Source organism: Bos indicus x Bos taurus, chromosome 20 (genome assembly GCF_003369695.1).
Source record: "Bos indicus x Bos taurus breed Angus x Brahman F1 hybrid chromosome 20, Bos_hybrid_MaternalHap_v2.0, whole genome shotgun sequence".
Lineage (NCBI taxonomy): Eukaryota > Metazoa > Chordata > Mammalia > Artiodactyla > Bovidae > Bos > Bos indicus x Bos taurus.
This window is the reverse complement of record NC_040095.1, coordinates 37863831-37887473: the sequence shown is the minus strand read 5'-3', so window position 1 is coordinate 37887473 and position 23643 is coordinate 37863831. Positions and strand designations below refer to the sequence as shown.

Here is a 23643-nt window from a genome sequence, read left to right as displayed (position 1 = left end):
TAATCTCTTTCAGAATGGACTGGTTGGATCTCCTTGCAGTCCAAGGGACTCTCAAGAGTCTTCTCCAACACCACAGTTCAAAAGCATCAATTCTTTGGCGCTCAGCTTTCTTCACAGTCCAACTCTCACATCCATACATGACCACTGGAAAAACCACAGCCTTCACTAGATGGACCATTTTTGGCAAAGTAATGTCTCTGCTTTTCAATATGCTATCTAGGTTGGTCATAACTTTCCTTCCAAGGTGTAAGCATCTTTCAATTTCATGGCTGCAGTCACCATCTGCAGTGATTTTGGAGCCCAAAAAAATAGTCTGACACGGTTTCCACTGTTTCCCCATCTATTTCCCATGAAGTGATGGGACCAGATGCCATGATCTTCGTTTTCTGAATGTTGAGCTTTAAGCCAACTTTTTCACTCTCCTCTTTCACCTTCATCAAGAGACTTTTTACTTTCTCTTCACTTTCTGCCATAGGGTGGTGTCATCTGCATATCTGAGGTTATTGATATTTCTCCTGGCAATCTTGATTCCAGCCTGTGGTTCTTCCAGCCCAGCATTACTCATGATGCACTCTGCATATAAGTTAAATAAGCAGGGTGACAATATACACCCTTGACGTACTCCTTTTCCTATTTGGAACCAGTATGTTGTTCCATGTCCAGCTCTAACTGTTGATTCCTGACCCGCATACAAATTTCTCAAGAGGCAGGTCAGGTGGTCTGGTATTCCCATCTCTTTCAGAATTTTCCACAGTTTATTGTGATCCACACAGTCAAAGGCTTTGGCATAGTCAATAAAAAAGAAGTAGATGTTTTTCTGGAACCCTCTTGCTTTTTCGATGATCCAGTGGATGCTGGCAATTTGATCTCTGGTTCCTCTGCCTTTTCTAAAACCAGCTTGAACATCAGGAAGTTCACGGTTCACATATTGCTGAAGCCTGGCTTGGAGAATTTTGAGCATTACTTTACTAGTGTGGGAGATGAGTGCAATTGTGTGGTAGTTTGAGCATTCTTTGGCATTGCCTTTTTTGGGACTGGAATAAATACTGACCTTTTCCAGTCCTGTGGCCACTGCTGAGTTTTCCAAATTTGCTGGCATATTGAGTGCAGCACTTTCACAGCATCATCTTTCAGGATTTGAAATAGCTCAACTGGAATTCCATCACCTCTACTAGCTTTGTTCATACTGATGCTTTCTAAGGCCCACTTGACCTCACATTCCAGGATGTCTGGCCCTAGGTCAGTGATCACACCATTGTGATTATCTGGGTCCTAAAGATATTTTTTGTACAGTTCTTCCACTTAGGTTGTCGGTAAAGACGGTTGGTTGCCATCACCGACTCAATGGATATGAGTCTGAGTAAACTCCAGGAGTTGGTGATAGACAGGGAGGCCTGGTGTGCTGCAGTCCATGGGGTCGCAAAGAGTCGGACATGATTGAGCAACTGAACTGAAAATTCAGTTTTTATGGTTAAGGGACTGAGATCCTGATTTCCTTGGTGGCATTTGCCCTTAATTCTAGAGGCTTTTTCCCAGTCTTTGCATGCTGCCCTATATACCTCAGAGCCAGTAATGGCTTGTCAAATCCTTCTCAGGCTTGAAAACGCTGACTTTCTCTTCTGCCCTTAGCTGGGAGAAAGGTTTGCATTTAAGGGTTCACCTGACCTCACTGGGCCCACCTGAATAATCTATTAATAGTCGTATTTACTGGTTCCAGGAATTAAGGCATAGATACCCTTGGTGGCTCTATTATTCTGTTTACCACACCATCTATTTCTCTTCAAACTGAATACTTGTTGGCTTGTTTTGACACAATGTTATGCCTGGGGGGGGTCCCATGAAACTAGAAATGAAACTTGCGGGTTACCCTAATATGAGATGAGAAAATAATAGTTTAAAAGTACATACGTTTGACCTTGTAACTAACTTCAAGCGAGGAACTGGTTTTTTTTTTTTTTTTTTTTTTTATAGTGCAGAATGATAGTACTTTCCAAGGTTCCTTATGAATTCCTATAGCCTGCTTTGGTTGTTTTAAATGAATAATTTTCTATTCAAAGATGGAGGCACTTTATTCTCCATCTTATTTAGTTACCTGTATATTAAATTCATAAAATAATTGTCAATTAAAATCTAATAAAAATAAAGATTGAACAATTCAAGTCTGGCATATTAAAAAAACTCATTGCCAGGGAGGACAGAAATTTGGCAGTATGTAACCTACAAGACCTTTTAGAACTAATACCCAAAAAAGATGTCCTTTTCATTATAGGGGACTGGAATGCAAAAGTAGGAAGTCAACAAACACCTGGAGTAACAGGCAAATTTGGCCTTGGAATACGGAATGAAGCAGCAAAGACTAATAGAGTTTTGCCAAGAAAATGCACTGGTCATAACAAACACCCTCTTCCAACAACACAAGAGAAGACTCTATACATGGACATCACCAGATGGTCAACACCGAAATCAGATTGATTATATTCTTTGCAGCCAAAGATGGAGAAGCTGTATACAGTCAGCAAAAACAAGACCAGGAGCTGACTGTGGCTCAGACCATGAACTCCTTATTGCCAAATTCAGACTGAAATTGAAGAAAGCAGAGAAAACCACTAGACCATTCAGGTATGACAGAAATCAAATCCCTTTTGATTATACAGTGGAAGTGAGAAATAGATTTAAGGGCCTAGATCTGATAGATAGAGTGCCTGATGAACTATGGAATGAGGTTCGTGACATTGTACAGGAGACAGGGATCAAGACCATTCCCATAGAAAAGAAATGCAAAAAAGCAAAATGGCTGTCTGGGGAGGCCTTACAAACAGCTGTGAAAAGAAGAGAAGCGAAAAGCAAGGGAGAAAAGGAAAGATATAAACATCTGAATGCAGAGTTCCAAAGAATAGCAAGAAGAGATAAGAAAGCCTTCTTCAGCGATCAATGCAAAGAAACAGGGGAAAACAACAGAATGGGAAAGACTAGGGATCTCTTCAAGAAAATCAGAGATACCAAAGGAACATTTCGTACAAAGATGAGCTTGATAAAGGACAGAAATGGTATGGACCTAACAGAAGCAGAAGATATTAAGAAGAGATGGCAAGAATACACAGAAGAACTGTACAAATAAGATCTTCACAACTCAGATAATCATCATGGTGTGATCACTAACCTAGAGCCAGACATCCTGGAATGTGAAGTCAAGTGGGCCTTAGAAAGCATCACTACGAACAAAACTAGTGGAGGTGATGGAATTCCAGTTGAGCTATTCCAAATCCTGAAAGATGATGCTGTGAAAGTGCTGCACTCAATATGCCAGCAAATTTGGAAAACTCAGCGATGGCCACAGAACTGGAAAAAGTCAGTTTTCATTCCAATGCCAAAAAAGGCAATGCCAAAGAATGCTCAAACTACCACACAATTGCACTCATCTCCCACACTAGTAAAGTAATGCTCAAAATTCTCCAAGCTAGGCTTCAGCAATATGTGAACCGTGAACTTCCTGATGTTCAAGCTGGTTTTAGAAAAGGCAGAGGAACCAGAGATCAAATTGCCAACATCTGCTGGATCATGGAAAAAGCAAGAGAGTTCCAGAAAAACATCTATTTCTGCTTTATTGACTATGCCAAAGCCTTTGACTGTGTGGATCACAATAAACTGTGGAAAATTCTGAAAGAGATGGGAATACCAGACCACCTGACCTGCCTCTTGAGAAATTTGTATGCGGGTCAGGAAGCAACAGTTAGAACTGGACGTGGAACAACATACTGGTTCCAAATAGGAAAAGGAGTTTGTCAAGGCTGTATATTGTCACCCTATTTATTTAACTTATATGCAGAGTACATCATGAGAAACGCTGGACTAGAAGAAACACAAGCTGGAATCAAGATTGCCGGGAGAAATATCAATAACCTCAGATATGCAGATGACACCACCCTTATGATAGAAAGTGAAGAGGAACTCAAAAGCCTCTTGATGAAGGTGAAAGTGGAGAGTGAAAAAGTTGGCTTAAAGCTCAACATTCAGAAAACGAGGATCATGGCATCCGGTCCCACCACTTCATGGGAAATAGATGGGGAAACAGTGGAAACAGTGTCAGACTTTATTTTTCTGGGCTCCAAAATCACTGCAGATGGTGACTGCAGCCATGAAATTAAAAGACGCTTACTCCTTGGAAGGAAAGTTACGACCAACCTAGATAGCATATTCAAAAGCAGAGACATTACTTTGCCAACAAAGATCCGTCCAGTCAAGGCTATGGTTTTTCCTGTGGTCATGTATGGATGTGAGAGTTGGACTGTGAAGAAGGCTGAGAGCTGAAGAATTGATGCTTTTGAACTGTGGTGTTGGAGAAGACTCTTGAGAGTCCCTTGGACTGCAAGGAGATCCAACCAGTCCATTCTAAAGGAGATCAGCCCTGGGATTTCTTTGGAAGGAATGATGCTAAAGCTGAAACTCCAGTACTTTGGCCACCTCGTGCCAAGAGCTGACTCATTGGAAAAGACTGTGATGCTGGGAGGGATTGGGGGCAGGAGGAGAAGGGGACGACAGAGGATGAGATGGCTGGATGGCATCACTGACTCGATGGACGTGAATCTGAGTGAACTCCGGGAGTTGGTGATGGACAGGGAGGCCTGGCATGCTGCGATTCATGGGGTCGCAAAGAGTCAGACATGACTGAGTGACTGATCTGATCTGATCTGATCAAAGATCTTAAAAAAGGTACATAGCCTTTGTCTTAGCAACTCTTCTTCAAATAACTTAGAGAAAAAACAAAATGAGGTAAAAATTTATCTACAATATTATTTTTCATAGCAACATTATTTAAACATTAGAAACACAGAAACAACTTAAATATTTGTACTAAATAATTCAGGAAGTCTTAAGAATATCCACCAGTCTCATTGTTGTCCATTATCTTTTTGACAAAGGGTTTCATACATCACTAATCTTGCTGACCTAGCCATGACCTATGGGAGCAGGAATCTGTGACAGAGTCAAGGACCACCTAACAGAAAGACAATGATGAAAGAAGCCCACCAGATTCCTTCAGTCTAGAAGAAAGATGAGATCCAGAGGGACATTTTAGAGATTTTAAGTGGGATCTTAGGGAGTATACAAAAGAAACACACATATATGCGTGGACAAATATACATCAAAATACTAACAGCAGTTGTCACAAAGTGCTGAAGAGATGACTTCTACTTTCTTCTATTTTCCTTGTGCTTTCTTTTGTATGTGTGTGCTTTTAATTTAAACTAATAAACATGCATTTTTGTAATTTTAATACAATTAAAAATCAGTGTAGTAATACAAAAGCAAAACACATAGCAACTAGACAATGAAAATTTTTGCTGTGGTGTTATTAAGTGCCTAGAGTTAGAACTATTTTAAAACACAAATGTTTTATTATATATCATGGGAAACCTGGATTCCAAATCCCAACTCTAATAATTCTGTAATTTTAGGCATTTTTGCTGTTAAATGAGAACATACGATCACCTCACACACATTGCTATGATGAGCAAATGAATTATAAAACACCAGATAAGAGTTCCATAGTAGGTCTTCAACAAATGCCAGTTGCTAATCTCCACCTCCTTCATGCCTTGTGCTTCTAGAAGATAACTAGTTGCCTCAATGGTCTCAAAGCATAGCTCTACCCTAAATGGTCTCCCACCTCAGCCCCCATGCCCCCCAAAAAACCAATGAGTGGATACCAAAGGCCTTTTGCTTCTCATTCTTTGTGGTTACGACAGTTTGTGTCACATTTATTCCTATAAAACAAAACACAAGCTTCATGCTCACAGAAATTGCTCTCCTTGCCTCGCCTGACAAAGTAAGATTACCTCTCTGGGTGTACAAGTTGACCAAACACCCTTTCATCTATCTATCGTGTTCTGTCCCTTGTGAAGAGTCAGAACACACCTCAAAGCCATGTCAAGAGGAGCACTTGACACACCAATATCATCCATTTTTCTAGGCAAATTATCAAAATGGAGGTGAATCAAAATGAATCATATGCTGAACTGCAATGGCACCCCACTCCAGTACTCTTGCCTGGAAAATCCCATGGATGGAGGAGCCTGGTAGGCTGCAGTCCATGGGGTCGCTAAGAGTCGGGCACAACTGAGCGACTTCACTTTCACTTTTCACTTTCCTGCATTGGAGAAGGAAATGGCAACCCACTCCAGTGTTCTTGCCTGGAGAATACCAGGGATGGGGGAGCCTGGTGGGCTGCCGTCTATGGGGTTGCACAGAGTCGGACACGACTGAAGCGACTTAGCAGCAGCAGCAGCTGAACTGCGATGACGTGTAGCTATGCAAAAACACAATCAGGGACAAAAGGGCAAATATTTCTTTGACAAGAACAATGGTCCTTCTGAAATACTACTGTTTATTTAAACAGTGTGTTTAGGCTAAGAAGAAAAAAAAACCACTAAAATTTAGAGGCAAATCAAAATTTAGTTTCACGTGATTAGAAAGGAAAAGGAGACATAAAGCTATTAACATCATAAGTGGACATTAACACCACAGTAGCAAAAGTAGGTTTTACTCAAAAATCAAAATGCCAATCCATTCACTCAAATTTTAGTACCTGATAAGCAGGCACAGTCTACCTTTGAAAAGACCAGCTCATAAAGTTTCAACTCAGTATTTTGCCAATCATCAAAACACTATGTGAGAGTTGGACCATAAAGAAAGCTGAGTGCCGAAGAACTGATGTTTTTGAACTACGGGGCTGGAGAAGACTCCTGGAGTCCCTTGAACTGCAAAGAGATCCAACCAGCCAATCCTAAAGGAAATCAACCCTGAATATTCATTGGAAGGACTCATGCTGAAGCTCCAATACTTTGGCCACCTGATGCAAAGAGCCGACTCACTGGAAAAGACCCTGATGCTGGGAAAGATTGAAGGCAAGAGAAGGGGACAACAGAGGATGAGACAGTTGGATGGCATCACTGACTCAAAGGACATGAGTTTGAGCAAGCTCCAGGAGATGGTGAAAGACAGGGAAGCCTGATATGCTGCAGTCCATGGGTGGAAAAGAATAGGTCGGGACTGAGTACTATTTATGTTACTGACTTGGAGTACTATTTCCTAAGTACTTTATGGCTGATAATAATTTTTCAGACTAAACACACTTTAAGTAGAAAATTTAGAGGTTAAGATCATTTTGGAATCTGAAACATCCCATCCCAAATATTTTCCAAAAGGCAGGTGGGGGAGATAGGAAGGAAAGATTGGTATCAACTGAACAAGAGAACACAGATATTTTGTCAAAACCTGACTCTGAAAGTGAATAAAAAATTTTCAACTAGACCTAATGATTCATCACACAGGCTTTGTTAAATTAAATATGTGCCTAAGAACTAGGAGACAACTCGAGACCCAAAAAATGAAAAATCAAAAGAATTAGAACAGAACCAGATGTGAGTAATGAAAGTCAACAGTACCACCAGTCAAAATTTAAATCTTCGAAAGATAAGCATTAATTCCACATTAAACGATTTCAGGTATAAGGACAATTCAGCTTGGGATATAGATAGAATACAAGAGAACGTTAACTCCCACTCTAAAAATGCAAAAAAGGCATAATATCTTTTGAAGCCATCTTTAATAAATGAGCCAAGTTGGCAAACCAACCAGGTGAACTGAATTCCAAAGTGTAACAAGCCCTTTTGAAGAAAAATGGACATATTCAAACTGTTTCACCCTTGGCAAGGCATGAGAGGCAGCAATCATTAAGTAGGTAAGAAGAAAACAACCGGATCCATTGTAATGAATTCTTAAAGATTTTCAGTAAAGAGATTATAAGATTCACTTCAGTAATTAGAAAATAGTCCATAGACTATTTCCTAGTAGTAAAATAATTTTTTAAAAAAGGAGTAGCTAATATTGAGTTTACTATTAAATAGATTGCAAGCACTTTGCTAGCACTTAACATGCTTTATTGAATTAGACTTTACAACCCAGTAAGAAAGGATTATTAGTATCCCCGTTTAACAGAGAAAATGGCACAAGAGAGTTTAAGAAGTGGGATTCAAACAGAGGCATCCTGACTACAGAGCCAGGCTCACAATTAGGATACCGGATACTGGAGTCTTTAATCCATTCCAGACATACTTTTTTTTAATGCAACTTAGACTGTTTAAGTCATTCCTTTTGCTCAGCTTTCATTTGTTAATTTCCTTTCCATGAACAAAGTAGACACATTCTCCTGTTATTCTTTTAGATGTATCAAGATAGAGTGCTAATAAAGTCATGTTTAATACAGAATCTAACTGTGTAACTTTGCAAGTAAGTCTGCCATAATTTAAGGATAAAACATAACTGTAATCTACAAGATAAAAGTAAAAAATAAAGCACAGAGCAAAACAGAATTGGGAAAGAACCCTGTTCTTGCCCCAACCTGCCCACTGTAGAGAACATTAAACTGCAAAGAACTAAAAGATCTACTCTAAAATTAACTGAAGGAAAAAGAATCTTTTGAATTTTGATGAGCAGATAGAAACTTCTTGCTATGTAACTGTTGTTAGTCTTTTGTTCACCTAAGCTAAATAACATAAAAAAACTAAAGGAATCTTAAGATTTACTTCATGCCATTATGGAACTAAGGAAAAAGCACATCACACTTCTATTTAATAGAATCTCCTTTGTCACATTTGATTTTCAAAAACAATAACATACTGTGCTCTGCTGTGCTTAGTCTCTCAGCCGTGTCCAACTCTTTGGTACCCAATGGACTACAGCCTGCCAGGCTCCTCTGTCCATAAGGATTCTCCAGGCAAGAATACTGGAGTGGGTTGCCATGCCCTCCTCCAGGGGATCTTCCCTACCCAGGAACCAAACCCAGGTCTCCCACATTGCAGGCAGATTCTTTACCATCCGAGCCATCAGGGAACCCCCAATAATACACTACTGAATAGTGAATATATATGTATATATAAATATGTACACATAAGCTAGTTCTATGCCCTAATGTTGACCATCTTGTAACTATGCTCTTGTCCCATGTATGAGAAACACCTTTCCAATTTACAAAGTCACTTTGTACTCTACCTGAAACTTCCAAAGAGTATTAGAAATTACTCACTCTAATGACATTTGCAGATATACTTAAAATGTAATTGATTTGTCCTAGATACTGATCTAGTAATTCTAGAAATATGGTATACTTCTCTCACTAAAACGGGACTTGGGGTGTACTGAGTGTATTAAATACAAAAACTTAATCAGGAAAACAAAATAATCCACATCAGTAGCAATCACAATGCAGTTCTTGGAAAGACCAGACAGGAAACGCCATGTAGTTAATAATCTCAAACCTTCAATAGACACAATTCCTTATATTAAAGAACCAATTTACCAAGTTAAACTTTTACTTAATATAGTAAGAGAAAAGCCATGATTAGAAGAAATGCAGAAATGATTCCATTTTCATAAGCTAAAATATTTCTGCTGCCAGGGCAGACTATTAGAGCCATTTCTATTCTAGAATTTGAACACGTTGATTTTCCAAGTTGGCAGGCTCTCTCTGAAGCCCTATAAAGGTCCTTGTTTCCACTAATTCAGATATTTCAAATATTCTGAAAACTGGAAATGTTTCCTAGCTCTCAGGCTAAATCCTAGCACAAGGATATTTCTCATTTTTAAATTTAGAATCATCCTATTAGACCTTCATTATAAGAGCTCTATGTGTCCTCTTCCAATTATTGGGCTTTCCTGATGGCTCAGACAGTAAGAATCCGCCTGCAATGCAGGAGACCTGGTTCGATCCCTGCATCGGGATGATCCCCTGAAGAAGGAAATGGCTACCCATTCCAGTACTCTTGCCTGGAGAATCCCCATAGACAGAGGAGTCTGGAGGGCTACTGTCCATGGGGTCGCAGAGTCAGACAGGACTGAGCGACTAACACTTTATAAGACCTCTATCTTAAGTGCCCTCTTCCAATTATATTTCAAAACTTTACTCTCATCATGGCATTACAATTTTTTTTTGTTTATTCCTTTTCCTCCATTAGTTTATAAGCTCCCTCTGTCTTGTTCACTTTCCTGAAGAAGACTAAATATTTCCTCTGAATTGCAATTTTAAGAGAAAGGATGTAGACTTCAAGCAGGCTACCGCTTTTTCCTTAGCCAAAATATCATAAAGATAACTTTATGTAAAAAAAGTCACAACACTGCATTTTAAAATATTTTCCATATAACATGAGCTTAATGAATTGTGAACATTCAGCTCAATATTCTTCATCTAGTTTCAACTAGAATCAATCAGTGAACAGATCCATTCTTTACATCAGTTTTACCTAGTTTCAAGAATAAATTACTAAAGGATCACGAACGCCCTCCTCTGTCAAGAGGCGGTTCCATTTCAAGCCTGAAACAAGCTGATATACAAGCTAGGGAGGTTTAACTCCAGTGTAAATTGAATTTTTTTTTTTTTTTTTTTTTTAAGAAATAAGAAGGTATGCCACACAGCATGCTTAAGTGATATTCTAGTACTTTTGTGATGACTCTGGGTGCTTATTTCTGAACTTTATAAATCCTCTCCATTTTTATTAGGGTTGGAAGTCATTCTCCTTCTCTCTTTCACTGTTTTCCCATGGTCACAGTTATAGAACATTTGCACAATGGATTTCGCACGGTCATCCTACCCAGAAAATGGCACTCTCTAACCATCTCCAAACTCTTCTCCGTGGATATAGTCTAAAAGCAAGCAGCTGGCTTTTAGGACGTGCGGCAAACAGAATTTTTTTTTTTTTTTTTTTTGAGACAGTAATCGAATGGCTTTCCTGGTGGCCGCTAGCGTGGCACGGAAAGCCTTTTGCAAACAATAGTCACCTTATTTGTTCTCATGCTAGCATTTATGGGACTTCTCAAGGCTGCCGGGGGATGCTGAGCTTTCCCCTGGCACTCACCGGAATCTCCTGCTCCCCTAAAATTAAACCTCCGCCGCACGTTTGAACCGCGCTTTCGTTTACAAAACGCTCTCACGAGCCTCTGATTTGACGGCGACTGTGAAACGAGCGTCGTTGCCGTGGTGCCTATTTTACACGTAAGGAAAAGATCCTGTCCACAGACCTAGTCCTTTGGGCCGCCCTCACCCAGGTGGAGTACACAGCTCCAGGCAGAGAGGGGAGCAGGTGTGACGCCCACGGCCGCAGCCTCTCACCTGGCCGGCAGGGCGTGCCACGGCCTCCACTCAGCTGCCCGGGACGTAGGCCCCCCGACGGCGGCCTCTCGGGGTCTCCGGGCCCCTCTCTCTCAGTCCGTGCTCGGCCCCACACCTCAAAGTGCCTCACGCTCTCCTCCTCGGGCTCACCGTCCGATCTCGCCGGACAGCGTCCAGAAGGGCCTGGAAACCCCGCGGCCGCCACAGCCTTACAGGGTTTGGGACCCACACTCCTTGGCGACAGCGGTGGCAGTCACCAAAACGTCGGGGGCTCACGAGAAAGGAAACCCCGACCCCAGTCAAGCAGCTGACATTTCCCCAGTCAGTCGGAGCACCGCCCACTTCCGCTTCCCCGCCTACCCTGTGGGTCGTCCGGTCCCGCAGCCGCGCGGGGTTGTGGGTATCTCGAAGGCGGCAAAGCTGCAAGGAAAGGAAGTAGTGGCGAGGCAGCAGGACTACCAGGCTGGGCAGAAACTACAATTCCCAGCAGGCAGCGGGGCCGCAGACGACGGCTGCGGAGGAGAGCCGGCTGGCTGGAGAATTCTGCGCGCGCTGCTGGGATGGAACGTTGATAGAGTTCGCGGGTTTCGCTGCAGCGAGCCGGGGCCGCACGCAGTGCGCCGCACACAGTGCGCCGCCGCGCGCCAAAGCGGGAATCCGGGAGGCGGGCACCTCTGCTATTAATGCACGCATTTAAAACTCCCGAAGCTGTGGACGCCATGCACAGGTAAACCGATTGCAGAAGGAGACAGAACATGAATGGACCGTCTTAATTCTTTTAGGCCGCGTGTTTTGCTACTTGCTAATATCGTTAGCAATGCTGTAATGTGAATGGTTGCTTCGCCTCTTTGGGAAAATGTGGATGGGTGGATGCTTTAGTGCGGTGGTCAGCGTGAATGTTATTTGTCTTCCCTTATTGAGCTTTCCTGCTGCTGTTTTCAATCAGTGTGTGATTGCCCTGCCTCTTTCCTTGTATGTTCCCTCCACTTTTAAGAAATTCTTGAGGCCTTCTGCATGATCGGAAATCAAAAAGCCTTTTCGATGTATTCGGTTATTTTCTCTTTTATTCTTGGGAACTCGCCGCCGGCACGTAAAAATGCAGTTCAGTTAACTGCTGTGAAAGCTTTCTGCGGCGCATAGCTTGCAGCTTCCTTTAGGCCTGTCTGGGAATTATTTACGGGCGTGTTTTTGAAAGGAACGTGGGGCTATTGTGCGTTTCTGCAGGAAACACCTCCAGGAGATACCCGACCAGAGTAGCAACGTTACCACCAGTTTCACGTGGGGATGGGATTCTAGCAAGACTTCTGAACTGCTTTCAGGCATGGGGGTCTCCGCCCTGGAGAAGGAGGAGGTGGATAGTGAGAACATCCCCCAGGAACTGCTTTCAAACCTGGGCCACCCACAGAGCCCCCCACGAAAACGGCTGAAAAGCAAAGGGAATGACAAGGACTTTGTGATTGTCCGCAGACCTAAGCTAAACCGAGAGAACTTTCCAGGTAAGGTATGAGGGTAAAATACAAGCCCAGTGAATGGTGGATCAAACTATTTCGTCGGTAAACCTTTGTTTTGGGGTATTGAGCATGGGGTGGGGCCCTTTTAAAGAAATTGTTATTTAAATTTATTTATTTATTTTGTTCGTGCTGGGTCTTCCTTGTTGCCCGGGCTTTTCTCTAGTTGCAGTGACTTCTCTACTGGGGGAGCGTGGGCTCTAGGACGCAGGGCCTTCGGTAGTTGGAGCACGTGGACTCAGCAGTTGCGGGTTCCAGGCTATAGAACACAGCCTCAATTACTGTGGCGCTTGGGGCTCAGTTGCTGTGCTGCGTGCGGGATCTCTTCCCAGATCAGGGATCAAACCGGTGACTGCTGCGTTGGCAGGCAGATTCTTTACCTCTGAGCCACCAGGGAAACCAGATAGGATCCTTTTAAAATTGCCCAATTCTTCAGTTATTTTCCAAAGAAACCAGACAACTGCTTGTGCTTACAGAAATGGTGGTATGTGTGTCTTCAGAGACAGAACTGACTTGTAACGTGTGAAAAGACATTCTTCCTTTTTCTTTAGGAGGGACTCTGCCTGGTTAAAGGCCAGCTCAATACCTCTGACAAATAGAAATAAAGCAATGATCCATAGAATTATTTTTGTTTATATTTGGCTGCTCTGTAGCCGCGGTTGAGCCTTTTAGCGTAATCACTTTAGTTATTTGTCAAAGGACTGCTGAAGTGAATGTTGAGCTAAGGGGAAGAGACTCATCCTTCCAGATCCATTCCCAAGAGGAATTCTTCTTTATGCTGTCTCTATCACTCACTGTGTTATCTGTTCAGTTTCCCTAACCCCATAACCTAAAGGTCAGATTCCCACCATCCCCCCAATATCCAAACAATCATTGAATCTTTCTCTCTTTTCTCCTAAATATTTCTCATATTTAGGAACGGACTCATAATTCAGAGCCTTATCCTCCCGAGATACATCCCCCAGAGTTAGAGTGGACTGATTGAAATGTAGAACTCCACCCCGTCATTCCCCTCTAAATAGCTCTCTGTTTCCAGGCTTCTCAAGCTGATGTATAACTGCCTCCCACGGGTGGATCAGAGCTCCAGGAATACTCAGAACCATAGGGTAAACATTGTGCGTTGACCTGGGGTTATCAGTTTTTCTTACTGGCAGGCCATGTAAAACATTAATTCAGCAAATATTTGCCGAGCACGTTGTGTGTGCTAGGCATTGTTCTAAGTACTGGGGATATAGCAGTGAGCACAAAAAGGCATTTCTACCCTCATGGAGCTTCTCTTCTAGAAAGAGGATGCAGTATGCACAAATCTGGTGTGTAGTATGTTAGAATAAGTGCTGTGGCTAAAAACAAAAACAGAACAAGCCAAGAGGGACAAGAGGTCCTGGGATGGGAAGCTGGTTTGCAGGGTATTGAGGAAGCCTCACTTGGACAGTGAGCTGTAAGCAAAGGCATAAAGGAGATGAAGGAATGTGCCATGCAAATATCTTGGAGAAAAGAGCCCCAAGCAGAAGGAGCAGCTAGTGCAAAGGCCCTGGAGCAGGGGAATGTTGTGTTTGTTCAAGGAACAGCAAGGAAGCCATATTCCAAGAGTGGAACAAAGGGGAGAATAGTGAGAATTGGGCTAGAGGTGCCGTTGAGCAGAGTTGCTGTGTAACCTTTGAAAAGGATACACTGGTGTCTTGAGACAACTTTGAGGGCTTGAGGATAAAAGCTTATAGACTTGTTGAGAGGTGTGGGAATGGTGTTAAGCAGCTTCTGGATAGATTTTGACGTTAGAGTGGACAGAGAAAGGTTTTGAAGTTGTAGAAGTGATCATACTCTAAATTGAAATTCCGTGGGTCATGATGGAGAAGAAGAGACAGCCGAGAAATAAAGATGAAGTCTGGCAGAGCCAGGGTAAATTAAGTATATTCCTGAATTCCCCCATCTGGCTTTCTTTGAGAATGGTTGGTTGATCGCTTGCTTGCTTGAACAAAATTTAAAAAAAAAAAAGATTTTTTGGCTTTTGACCCTTTCTTTAGAAAATAGAACTTCGAAATTATGGTCTGGGGATCTATATTAGGTATTGGATTAATCAGAAAGGCAGTAAGGATTGTGGTGAAGTCAGACAGATATGGCTTTGAATCCAAATCCTGCTGTTTACCAACCTTGGGAAGCTATTTGAGCTCTCTGTTCCTTAGTTTCTTTGTGCAATGGGATAGTAATGCCAGTGTCATGGGGTACTGTAAGATTAAATGAAAGAATACATGTAAAGCTGCTAGCATGCTCCCTGCGTATAACAGTAAGTAAACCCAGTTAATTTGGTGGACAAAAGATAGCTAGCGGAGAGGCTATTTCACTTTATCTTTTGTCCTTAATCCTGTTAGTCTGGCCCTGTTCGTGTAGATCTTTTTTCTTCAAAATTGAACGTCCCTGCTATTTTTAGTGTCAGGAATGCAGCAGGAACAATTTGGTGAAAGACGCTTCCTGCTAAGATGAGCGGCTTTTGACAACTTTGTCCAGTGCTGATAGCATCTGACGTGGAGTGTGATTGCTGTGTGTCCTATATGTCCTTCCACATTCACACACACAGACAGAAATACAGATGACGTTTTTAAAGCAAGGTACGAAGGAAACAAGATGGAAGATTCAGGCATGGCTGCTGTCTCCAGGAAATTGCAGTTCAAGTTGAGAGAAGAGGATACACGGTAAGAGAAGCTCCCAGCAAAAGATGGCAGCTCATACACTAGCAGCTGCTGAGTGGCTCAGGCAGCAAGTGCTGTAGGAGGCCAGAGGGAAGGAGCCCCTTGTATAAAAATGACCCGAAGCTTCTCATGGTGATCCTCACGGCACGTGGGCACGCTTCCTTCTGCCCTTCAGCAAAGCAGAGGCTCTGGAAGAGAGAAGGACCTGGAAAGGATTCAGTCACTGCATCAAGATTGTTAAAAATGACTTCAAATGTATTTATGGGAAGTGAGAGAAAAAAAAATCATGACTTTTCTGTTTGTTGTGACCTCAGAGAGAGGCAGGGAGGGAAACCACTGGTATGCTGTGCGCGTGCGTGGAATTTCCCACCATAGTGATTGGTAAATTGGTATGGGGGGCTGGGGGCTTGCAGGGTGAGGAACAGCTGGTGTAGAGCATTCCCAGTGGGCCATCAGGAGCCTGGGCCCCTGGCGGCGCTGGATCATCATTGTAGTGAGTTTTGTCTGCGGTTGTCAGGACAGGTGGCTGAGAGCGCTGCAGGATTAGGCTGGAACGGACCACACCTGCTTTCCATAGCGATCTGATGACAGTGGCCCTGGGCTGTGTGAGTTTTTCTTGGTTCTTCACTGGACAGTCTCTTTTTTCTGCTGGCCCCAAGCCAGGCTCACATCTGGTAACTAAATCCTCTTCATCTGTTCAGTTTGGAAGATGGAAACTTTGTGGCCAACGGGTACCAGGACAGGTCTGAGTAGCCCTTGGGGTGAGTCTGTGGAAGGAGTTGGGAGGAAATGGCCTGGTGATGAGGTCAGTAATGAACAGAAAGAGAACAACTGCATTTTATTCATGGTTGTAAAATGCCTTCCCCGGTCCCCTGTCTTCTCCTGCTCACCCACAACCCCCACTCCGACCTCCCAAACAGAAGATAGCTGTGGAAATCCTGTCAAACTAATTTGTTGATCAGCTTTCCCATGGCTGTTAAACTGCTTGAAATTCCAGGCCCCTTAGTGGTTTTCAGACTAGAGACTCCAAAGTTTAGAGTCTGCTGATATCCCCAAGGGAACGTGTTCAAAGTGCAAAATTCCAGAGATTCTCATCCCAGAAGTCCTGCCTGGAGCCTGGGAATCTGCTTTTTCAGTATCTGTAGGCAAATGCTTTTCCTCTTTTTTTTTTTAATAACCAATAAATACATTTTCCATTGCAATCTTGGGTGTGTATCTTAAACTGAAATTGCATTAAATTAGTTTTTTCCTTACCAAGGTATTTCCTATTCTCTTCCATTCTTTCAAAACAACACTAATCAGACTAAATTGATTTCATGACTCACCACTGAATCTTATCCTGCAGCTCCAAAATTCAGCTCTGTAAGAGCCTTTACAGGCCCTTCCCAGGCACCTGTGTTTACCCTATAGCTTCCTTTCATTGATTCAGCAGTGTTGATGGAGCATCATTCTAGAGATGGGGGATCCAGCAGTGAACACAACAGACCAAAGATCCTGCTCTTCTTGACCTTGCATCCTGTACCTAATTCCCCGAATCCCAATTTCCATGGTTTCTTAGTCTTCTCACATCCCAGGGTTGAGCAAGTCTCTCATTGAAGTGTGGGGTTGAAGGGGTCATTGAGGACCTCTATTTTAGCTCTTTCCTGTTTTGCTTTTTTCAGTTTTGTCCAACCAGGCAAAAAATAAAAAAGCCAAAATACCAAGAGCTAACATGGTCTAGTGTTGTCTCTTAATGATTTATAGAAGAGGAAGGAAATCTCATCCCAGATGGCAGAATCTGTAGTCTCCCAGAAAGGAAGCATGGGTCGTTAACACTTAAAACAAGCAAGCAGAAGCAAACAGGAGGTGAACCTCCACTCTTAAAAAAGGAGTAGATTTGAACAGCAGTGCCTGCTTATCCTTCAGATACAATTATCTGTGCTTAAAGAAAAGGGCAGTTTTAAGAGTCAAAGATTGAGTACTCTGGAGTTTGAATCTGAGTGTAGGTGATGTTTCAAGAAATAAACATGTCAAGTAAGAAGACGTTACCTATAGAGTAAAGACCTCATGCATCGAAAACTCTTAAGCAAGCGTTATTATTTCCGAAAGACTTTAAGAGGCCTGGGAGGTGATGAGGTTACAGAAGTGGACAGCTGACTTTGCATCAGAGGAATGAATGGAAATGCTGGTGACTAGCAAGTGTGTGAATCTGGCCAGTTTTCTCCTTTCATGGCTCCAAAGTGTGTTTGATTGCTTTCATATTGTTGAAGATTAAAGTCCATGGGCTTTATTTTGCTTACTGTGCAGGTCTGGTGTGCAGCCTTGGGGGTTTTAGAAGAGGTGAGTAGAGGAAAGACTTGCTCTGGACTTTGTCATCCTCTCTGAGCAGACAGACCAGGCAGCAATGCAGTCAGGAATCCAGGAAACAGATGGTCAGTGTTTTGAGAATTAACTATGGCAAGTAAAATTAGATTGAGCATATCCCAAGCCTGGATACTAGCCACTGGGGCAGCTGTACGAAGACAGACTTCTGTCTCATCTGTTGAAACAGCATCCAGTTTCAGGCTGTGACACCCCTCCCCCGCCTTCACTCCCACCAGGTCCCTAGACTCAGTGTTGTCCTGTGATCAGCTCTGTGGAGACGTGGGTACTTGGCTGCTCAGAGAGGCTGTGCGTTTTTCCCAGCCATTGCCCCATCCATATGCTCACTGACCCATTGAGAGCTCTCAGCATCTCTGTTTCACTCCCTCTCCCCTCTGCCTTCCCTCCCAAGCCCTGAAGGATTCCTTTTCCCAGAGCAAGTGAGGTTTAGTTCTCACTTTTTTAAAAAGCATCATTTTTTAAAAATTTTTCTTCATTTTAGAAAATTAAGTCAGAACAGGAGAGAGAATCCTAGGGTAGACATAGGACAGGATTTGGAGTCAGATCTGTGCTTGAATTCCCACCGGGCCGTTTGCTAGTTGTGTGACCTTATCCCTTTAGTCGGAGTTACATCATCTCCTGAAGCCCCTCCCCTGACTTACAGAGGACGCTGCTTTTGTTTCTGGGTTTCAGTCTTCAGCCTCATTCCCCCGAACACCTCCAGGGCCGTGCCATTCCTTGGCAGACCCTGAGCCACCTGGTAGGCTTCAGACACTCTGCTCTGTGGCTCTGTGCCTTCACCTCAGGTTGTGGGGTTTGGAAACGGACAGAAGAGTCCCATGTTAATTTTGTGGCTCTGCCACCTGATAGTTGCTAGCACCTCAGTGAGGTTAATAAATAAACCTACTAAGACAAGGGTCCTCATCTGTGAAATGGGACACTACATCCTAGGACACAAGGCAAGCATTAGAATTGCATGCATTAATAAACGTATGAGACTCTTTAGGGCTTTCAGTAAATGGCAGTTGTAAATGTGGGGTTGTGTTTCTGTTTATTAGTTTGCCTCCCAGTGAGGCCAACAGACAGGGACTGTGCTTATGCTCTCCGGCATTAGTCAGACACCCAGGAATGTTTGTTGAAGTGGAGCCCTAGGCTAGCCTTGTCATTTGATAAATGAGGAAACTGGTCCTGAGAGGCCCACACTCTTACCTGTCTGTGAAATAGAGCCAGCTTTCTTCTCTTAGTTGTGTCAGTCATTCCTTTGTGAAATATTGAACACTTTCTAATGTTCGTCTCCAGGTTTGTCTTAGGCACCAGGCATGGCGGTTAATTGATTAAGGAAGGTTAATCAGTCACATGGATACAGAATTAGCACATTCATGGTTTGTGTGAAGGGGCAGTAAAAGGTATACTGCATTGAGCAATGGTTTTGATAATGTCTGTGGTGTGCCAGGCATTGTGCTGGGTCTCCATGTGCCTGTCTAGGTATGGGGGCTGTGCTGGTCACCTGGGAATGCCCCTCCAAGGGAGAGATAGTTCAGCTGAGGTCTGAAGGATGAGTAGGAGTTGTGCAGGTGAAGATGGACATTGCAATGCAAAGCCTTCCTAGTTCTAGACTGACTTAGCTCCCTTGTGTGGCTTCAATGCCTCGCTTTGCTGTCCTCAGCAAACACCTGCATTCATCACAATGCCAAATTTTCCTTCTAGCATTTGAATTGTGTGCTAAGTGACTTCAGTCATGTCCGACTCTTTGCGACCCTATGGACAGGCTCCTCTGTCCATGGGATTCTCCAGGCAAGAATACTGGAGTGGGTTGCACCGTCCTCCTCCAGGATATCTTCTCAACCATTGGGTCAAACCCCTGTCTCTTACGTCTCCTGCATTGGCAGGCGGGTTGTTTAACACTAGTGTGCCACCTGGGAAGCACTTGAATTACTGATCTCTTACTCTTAAGTTGCTGATTTCTTATGTCTTCCCATAAAAATGGGAAGCACCACATTCATTAGTTTATTGATTTCTCCTGCCCTTTACTTTGCAACAAGCCTCCCTATCTCCTTTCCCCACTATTTTACCTGACACTTGGGTGCCCCATCCATAGCTCCTTGAAGCTCACCATTCCCTTTTATGCCAAGAGCTTTCTCCTCCACATTGATGACACTCTGTGTTTGAGGGCTTTCCCCAGGCAGGCATACTGGGCAATCAACATTCCCACCCCCTTTCAGAAGCCCCCAACCAATGACTGACAGCAGATGATGGATTAAATGCCCCAGCATCTGGGGCAGGTGCTTTATGTTTCCTGGGAGTCCCCTGCAGATTTAAAACCCATAGTGATAATCTGCTTATTCACATTCCCATGTTGGCTTCCTGCCCTTCCATGTGTCTCTTTATTCTTTCCAGTATTTCCTGGATCCCAAACCTAGATTGTTGATAAGTTGATCAGTCGCTCAGTCGTGTCCAACTCTTTGTGATCCCATGGACTGCAGCACTCCAGCAGGCTTCCCTGTCTTTCACTATCTCCTGGAGTTTGTTCAAGCTCATGTCCATTGAGTCAATGATGCCATCCAACCATCTCATCCTCTGTTGCTCCCTTCTCCTGCCCTCAATCTTTCCCAGCATCAGGGTCTTTTCCAGTGAGTCAGATCCTCACATCAGGTGACCAAAGTATTAGAGCTTCAGCATGAGTCCTTCCAATGAATATTCAGGATTGATTTCCTTTAGGATTGACTGGTTTGATCTCCTTGCTGTCCAGGGGACTCTCAAGAGCCTTCTCCAGTACCACAGTTCAAAAGCATCAATTCTTTGGCACTCAGCCTTCTTTTTGGTCCAACTCTCACATCCATACATGACTCGTGGAAACCATAGCTTTGACTATACAGACCTTTGTTTCTGCTTTTTAATATGCTGTCTAGGTTTGTCATTGCTCTTCTTCTAAGGAGCAAGCATCTTTTAATTTAATTTAATTATTTAAACCTAGATAGAAGGCGGTTTGGGGGTCTCAGTAAATCTTATCAGGCAGCCCTTGTCCTACTCAGAGATGGATGTTTTCACATAGGTGAAGATTCTAAGCAGCACTGAAAGGAAAAGGTCATGAAAGTAAAGCATATAGAGTTTTTGGAGAAATGAGAGGAATAGAAGCCAAAAAGAGTTTAACTCTCTGCTTTGTAACCTCTTGACATGAGCTATTTAGTCTTCATAGTGAAAAACTTTGCAAGATAAACCTTTTTATTCCCTTTCCTGCAGATGAAACTCAGCCCCAGAAGGATTGAGCAGCTCGCTTAAGGTTTGCTGACATGGAGACAATGCAGTCAAATTCCAGTTGGAGCTGTGCTCCTTCCTCAATCCAATAGTTCTCACACTTGGCGGGGATGGAGGGCAGGCACCTGGTGTCAGGGTAGTCATTGCAGATCATAGTAAAAATCTCAACAGACTAGATTCAAAGTGGCTAAGTGTAATTTTTTTTTTTCCCGAGTGAAATGCTGCCATCTGATCTGTATACACAAGAGACAGCAGAGGTCAGGGAGTTAAGAATTAATGGAAGGAAAACTTGGTTCCAATTTGTGAAGCAGGAGTCATGCCAGAGACCCTCTGCCCCCACTGACCTTGGCCCAGGAGCTTTGTCGTGTGATGGAGTTGCCACACTGAGGAGTTGCTCCCCGGAACGTGTCTAGGGTCAGTGCAGATGGTCTGCCTTCATCCCTCTAACCCTAGGCTTCAGAGCCTCAGTCCTTTATTTGATTCTCTAGAGAGGGAGGGGTGGAGAAGGCAATGGCACCCCCACTCCAGTACTCTTGTCTGGAAAATCCCATGGACGGAGGAGCCTGGTAGGCTGCAGTCCATGGAGTCGCTAGGAGTAGGACACGACTGAGCGACTTCACTTTCACTTTTCACTGTCATGCATTGGAGAAGGAAATGGCAGCCCACTCCAGTGTTCTTGCCTGGAGAATCCCAGGGGCCGGGGAGCCTAGTGGGCTGCCGTCTCTGGGGTCACAGAGTCGGACACGACTGAAGCGACTTAGCAGCAGCAGCAGAGAGGGAGGGGCAGGTGTTCATGGAGCAGCTACATGTCCTTTTTTTCTCAGGGAGTCTCCTTCCCTAAGCACTGTGCCAGCTCTGTCCCTGGTGTAGCACAGCACTCTGAGCCCTTCTGCAGCCTGTTGTGACCCTGGATTGAAATTTCCTATTTGTCTGTGTCTCAAACTCTGAGCAGGCCATACCTTGTTCATCTACGTCTGTAGAACAGTCCTCAGCATATAGCACATGTTAAGTAAATATATGAATGGTTTCATGTATCGGACAGTGTGCTAGTTCCTTAGAATATAAAGATTGTTAAAAGAAGAATCAGGTTCTCCTTCTCAAGATCTCATGGCCTTGTGGGGGCCTACACAGGTGAGTAAGAAATAGGAAAAATTGTGGTTAAAAAACCGGCCTGTTTTTGGTGATGTCCTGGGAGGCCGTCTATAGGAGTTGGGGCGTTAATGGTCACTTGATGTTAAATTCATAGCAGTCGGGGGCAGGCACAGCATGTACGGAGGCATTGAGATATGACACAGAATGACTCATTCTGAAAATTCCAAGTAGCTCCAAATGGCTAGAACATATGTCTAGATAATGAATCTAGAAAACCGAGTGGGGCCCTGATAAGAAAGCTTTGAATTTCATGCTCAGCAGTATAGACTTTAGACTGAATATTCAAGGGACACCATTGAAGGGATCTGATCGAGGGGTGTTTTCAAAAGATTGCCCAGGAATAGGGGGGAAGAGTCCACGGAGTCCAAGACTGTTACGTTTATCACTCACCTCCAGGCTGTCTCCAGCTCTCCATCGTCTTCTCCCTGAGCCTGTTGCAACATCCGTGTTCAGTAAATGCTGACACCTTTTAAATGGGGTGTATGTTCTGTGTTTAGTTGCTCAGTCGTGTCTGACTCTTTGCGACCCCATGGACTGTAGCCCACCAGTTTGTTCTGTTCGTGGAGATTCTCCAGCCAAGAATACTGGAGTGGGTTGCCACGCCCTCCTCCAGGGGATCTTCCCAGCCCAGGGATCGAGCCCGGGTCTTCTGCATTGCAGATGGATTCTTTACCAGCTGAGCCACAAGGGAAGTCCAAGAAAACTGTCAGAGCCACTGAACAAATAAGAGATACGGGAGGCTTATTAATAAGGCATTGGCTTACGTAGCCCTGGAAGCTGAAGAGTCCCATGATCTTTGGTCCCAAAGATCCAGAGAGTAGATCATGTTAGTTTCAGTCGAAGCCTGAAGGCAGGAGGAACCCAGGTTCCAGCTCAAAGGTGGGAGAAACAGCCAGGTCTTCCTTCATCCACCTTTCATTCCAACCCAGCTTTGGATTGGATGATGCAGGCGCACACTGGGGACAGCAACCTGCTTTTCTCAGTTGATGGATCAAATGTTAATCTCATTCCAGATAGCCTCCCAAAGACACCTGGTATTGTATTTAACCAAATATCTGGGTATTCCTTAGCCCAGTTAAGTTGACACTAAAATTAGCCATCACAGGGGAGAGAGGATAGCGGTAGCATTGGTTGTAGCAGATGGATTGGAGTTAGAGACCGAGAAGGCAAGTTATTGAACTCAGCTAACCACTCTGAATTCTAATCTAAAACACTCACTGTTTCTTTGGTGTGTGTGTGTTTCCTTCTAGGCTATGGTCATATTATCCTGATCGTGTGGGTTATTCTATTCATATGTAAGCATTTAATACTTGTTGAATAGCAATTAGAGTTTGCTTTTCTAAAAACTAAGAAAACTGGTTTTCCTGCATCCCCCTTTTTCTCCCTCCGGTTTATTCTGAACACACAGTCAGAGTGATCCTTTTAAAATCTCTGTGAGATCCTGTCATTCCTGTGCTCAGAACTCTCCGGCGGCCCCTCATCACCTTCAGAATCAGAGCGGGGTGACTGGCCCCCTCCCACCCCTCTGACCTCTTCCCCG

At 43.6% G+C, this 23643-nt stretch overlaps 2 protein-coding genes across 5 annotated transcripts in view; one reads left to right on the top strand and one right to left on the bottom strand.

The window, feature by feature from the left end:
- LMBRD2 (LMBR1 domain containing 2) overlaps positions 1-11521 on the bottom strand; it is a 52176-nt gene extending 40655 nt beyond the window's left edge. For all 4 annotated transcript variants that reach the window (XR_003507227.1, XM_027520467.1, XM_027520468.1 and 1 more), the window contains exon 1: positions 11165-11521. The gene's annotated coding sequence lies outside the window, so the exon portion shown is untranslated. The remainder of the gene's footprint in view (positions 1-11164) is intronic.
- A 150-nt stretch (positions 11522-11671) lies between these two features.
- Positions 11672-23643, top strand: part of SKP2 (S-phase kinase associated protein 2) — a 39302-nt gene continuing 27330 nt past the window's right edge. The window contains exons 1-2 of the mRNA XM_027520470.1: positions 11672-11891; positions 12389-12660. Coding sequence (XP_027376271.1) covers positions 11848-11891; positions 12389-12660 — 316 coding nt within the window. The 5' untranslated portion in view covers positions 11672-11847. The remainder of the gene's footprint in view (positions 11892-12388; positions 12661-23643) is intronic.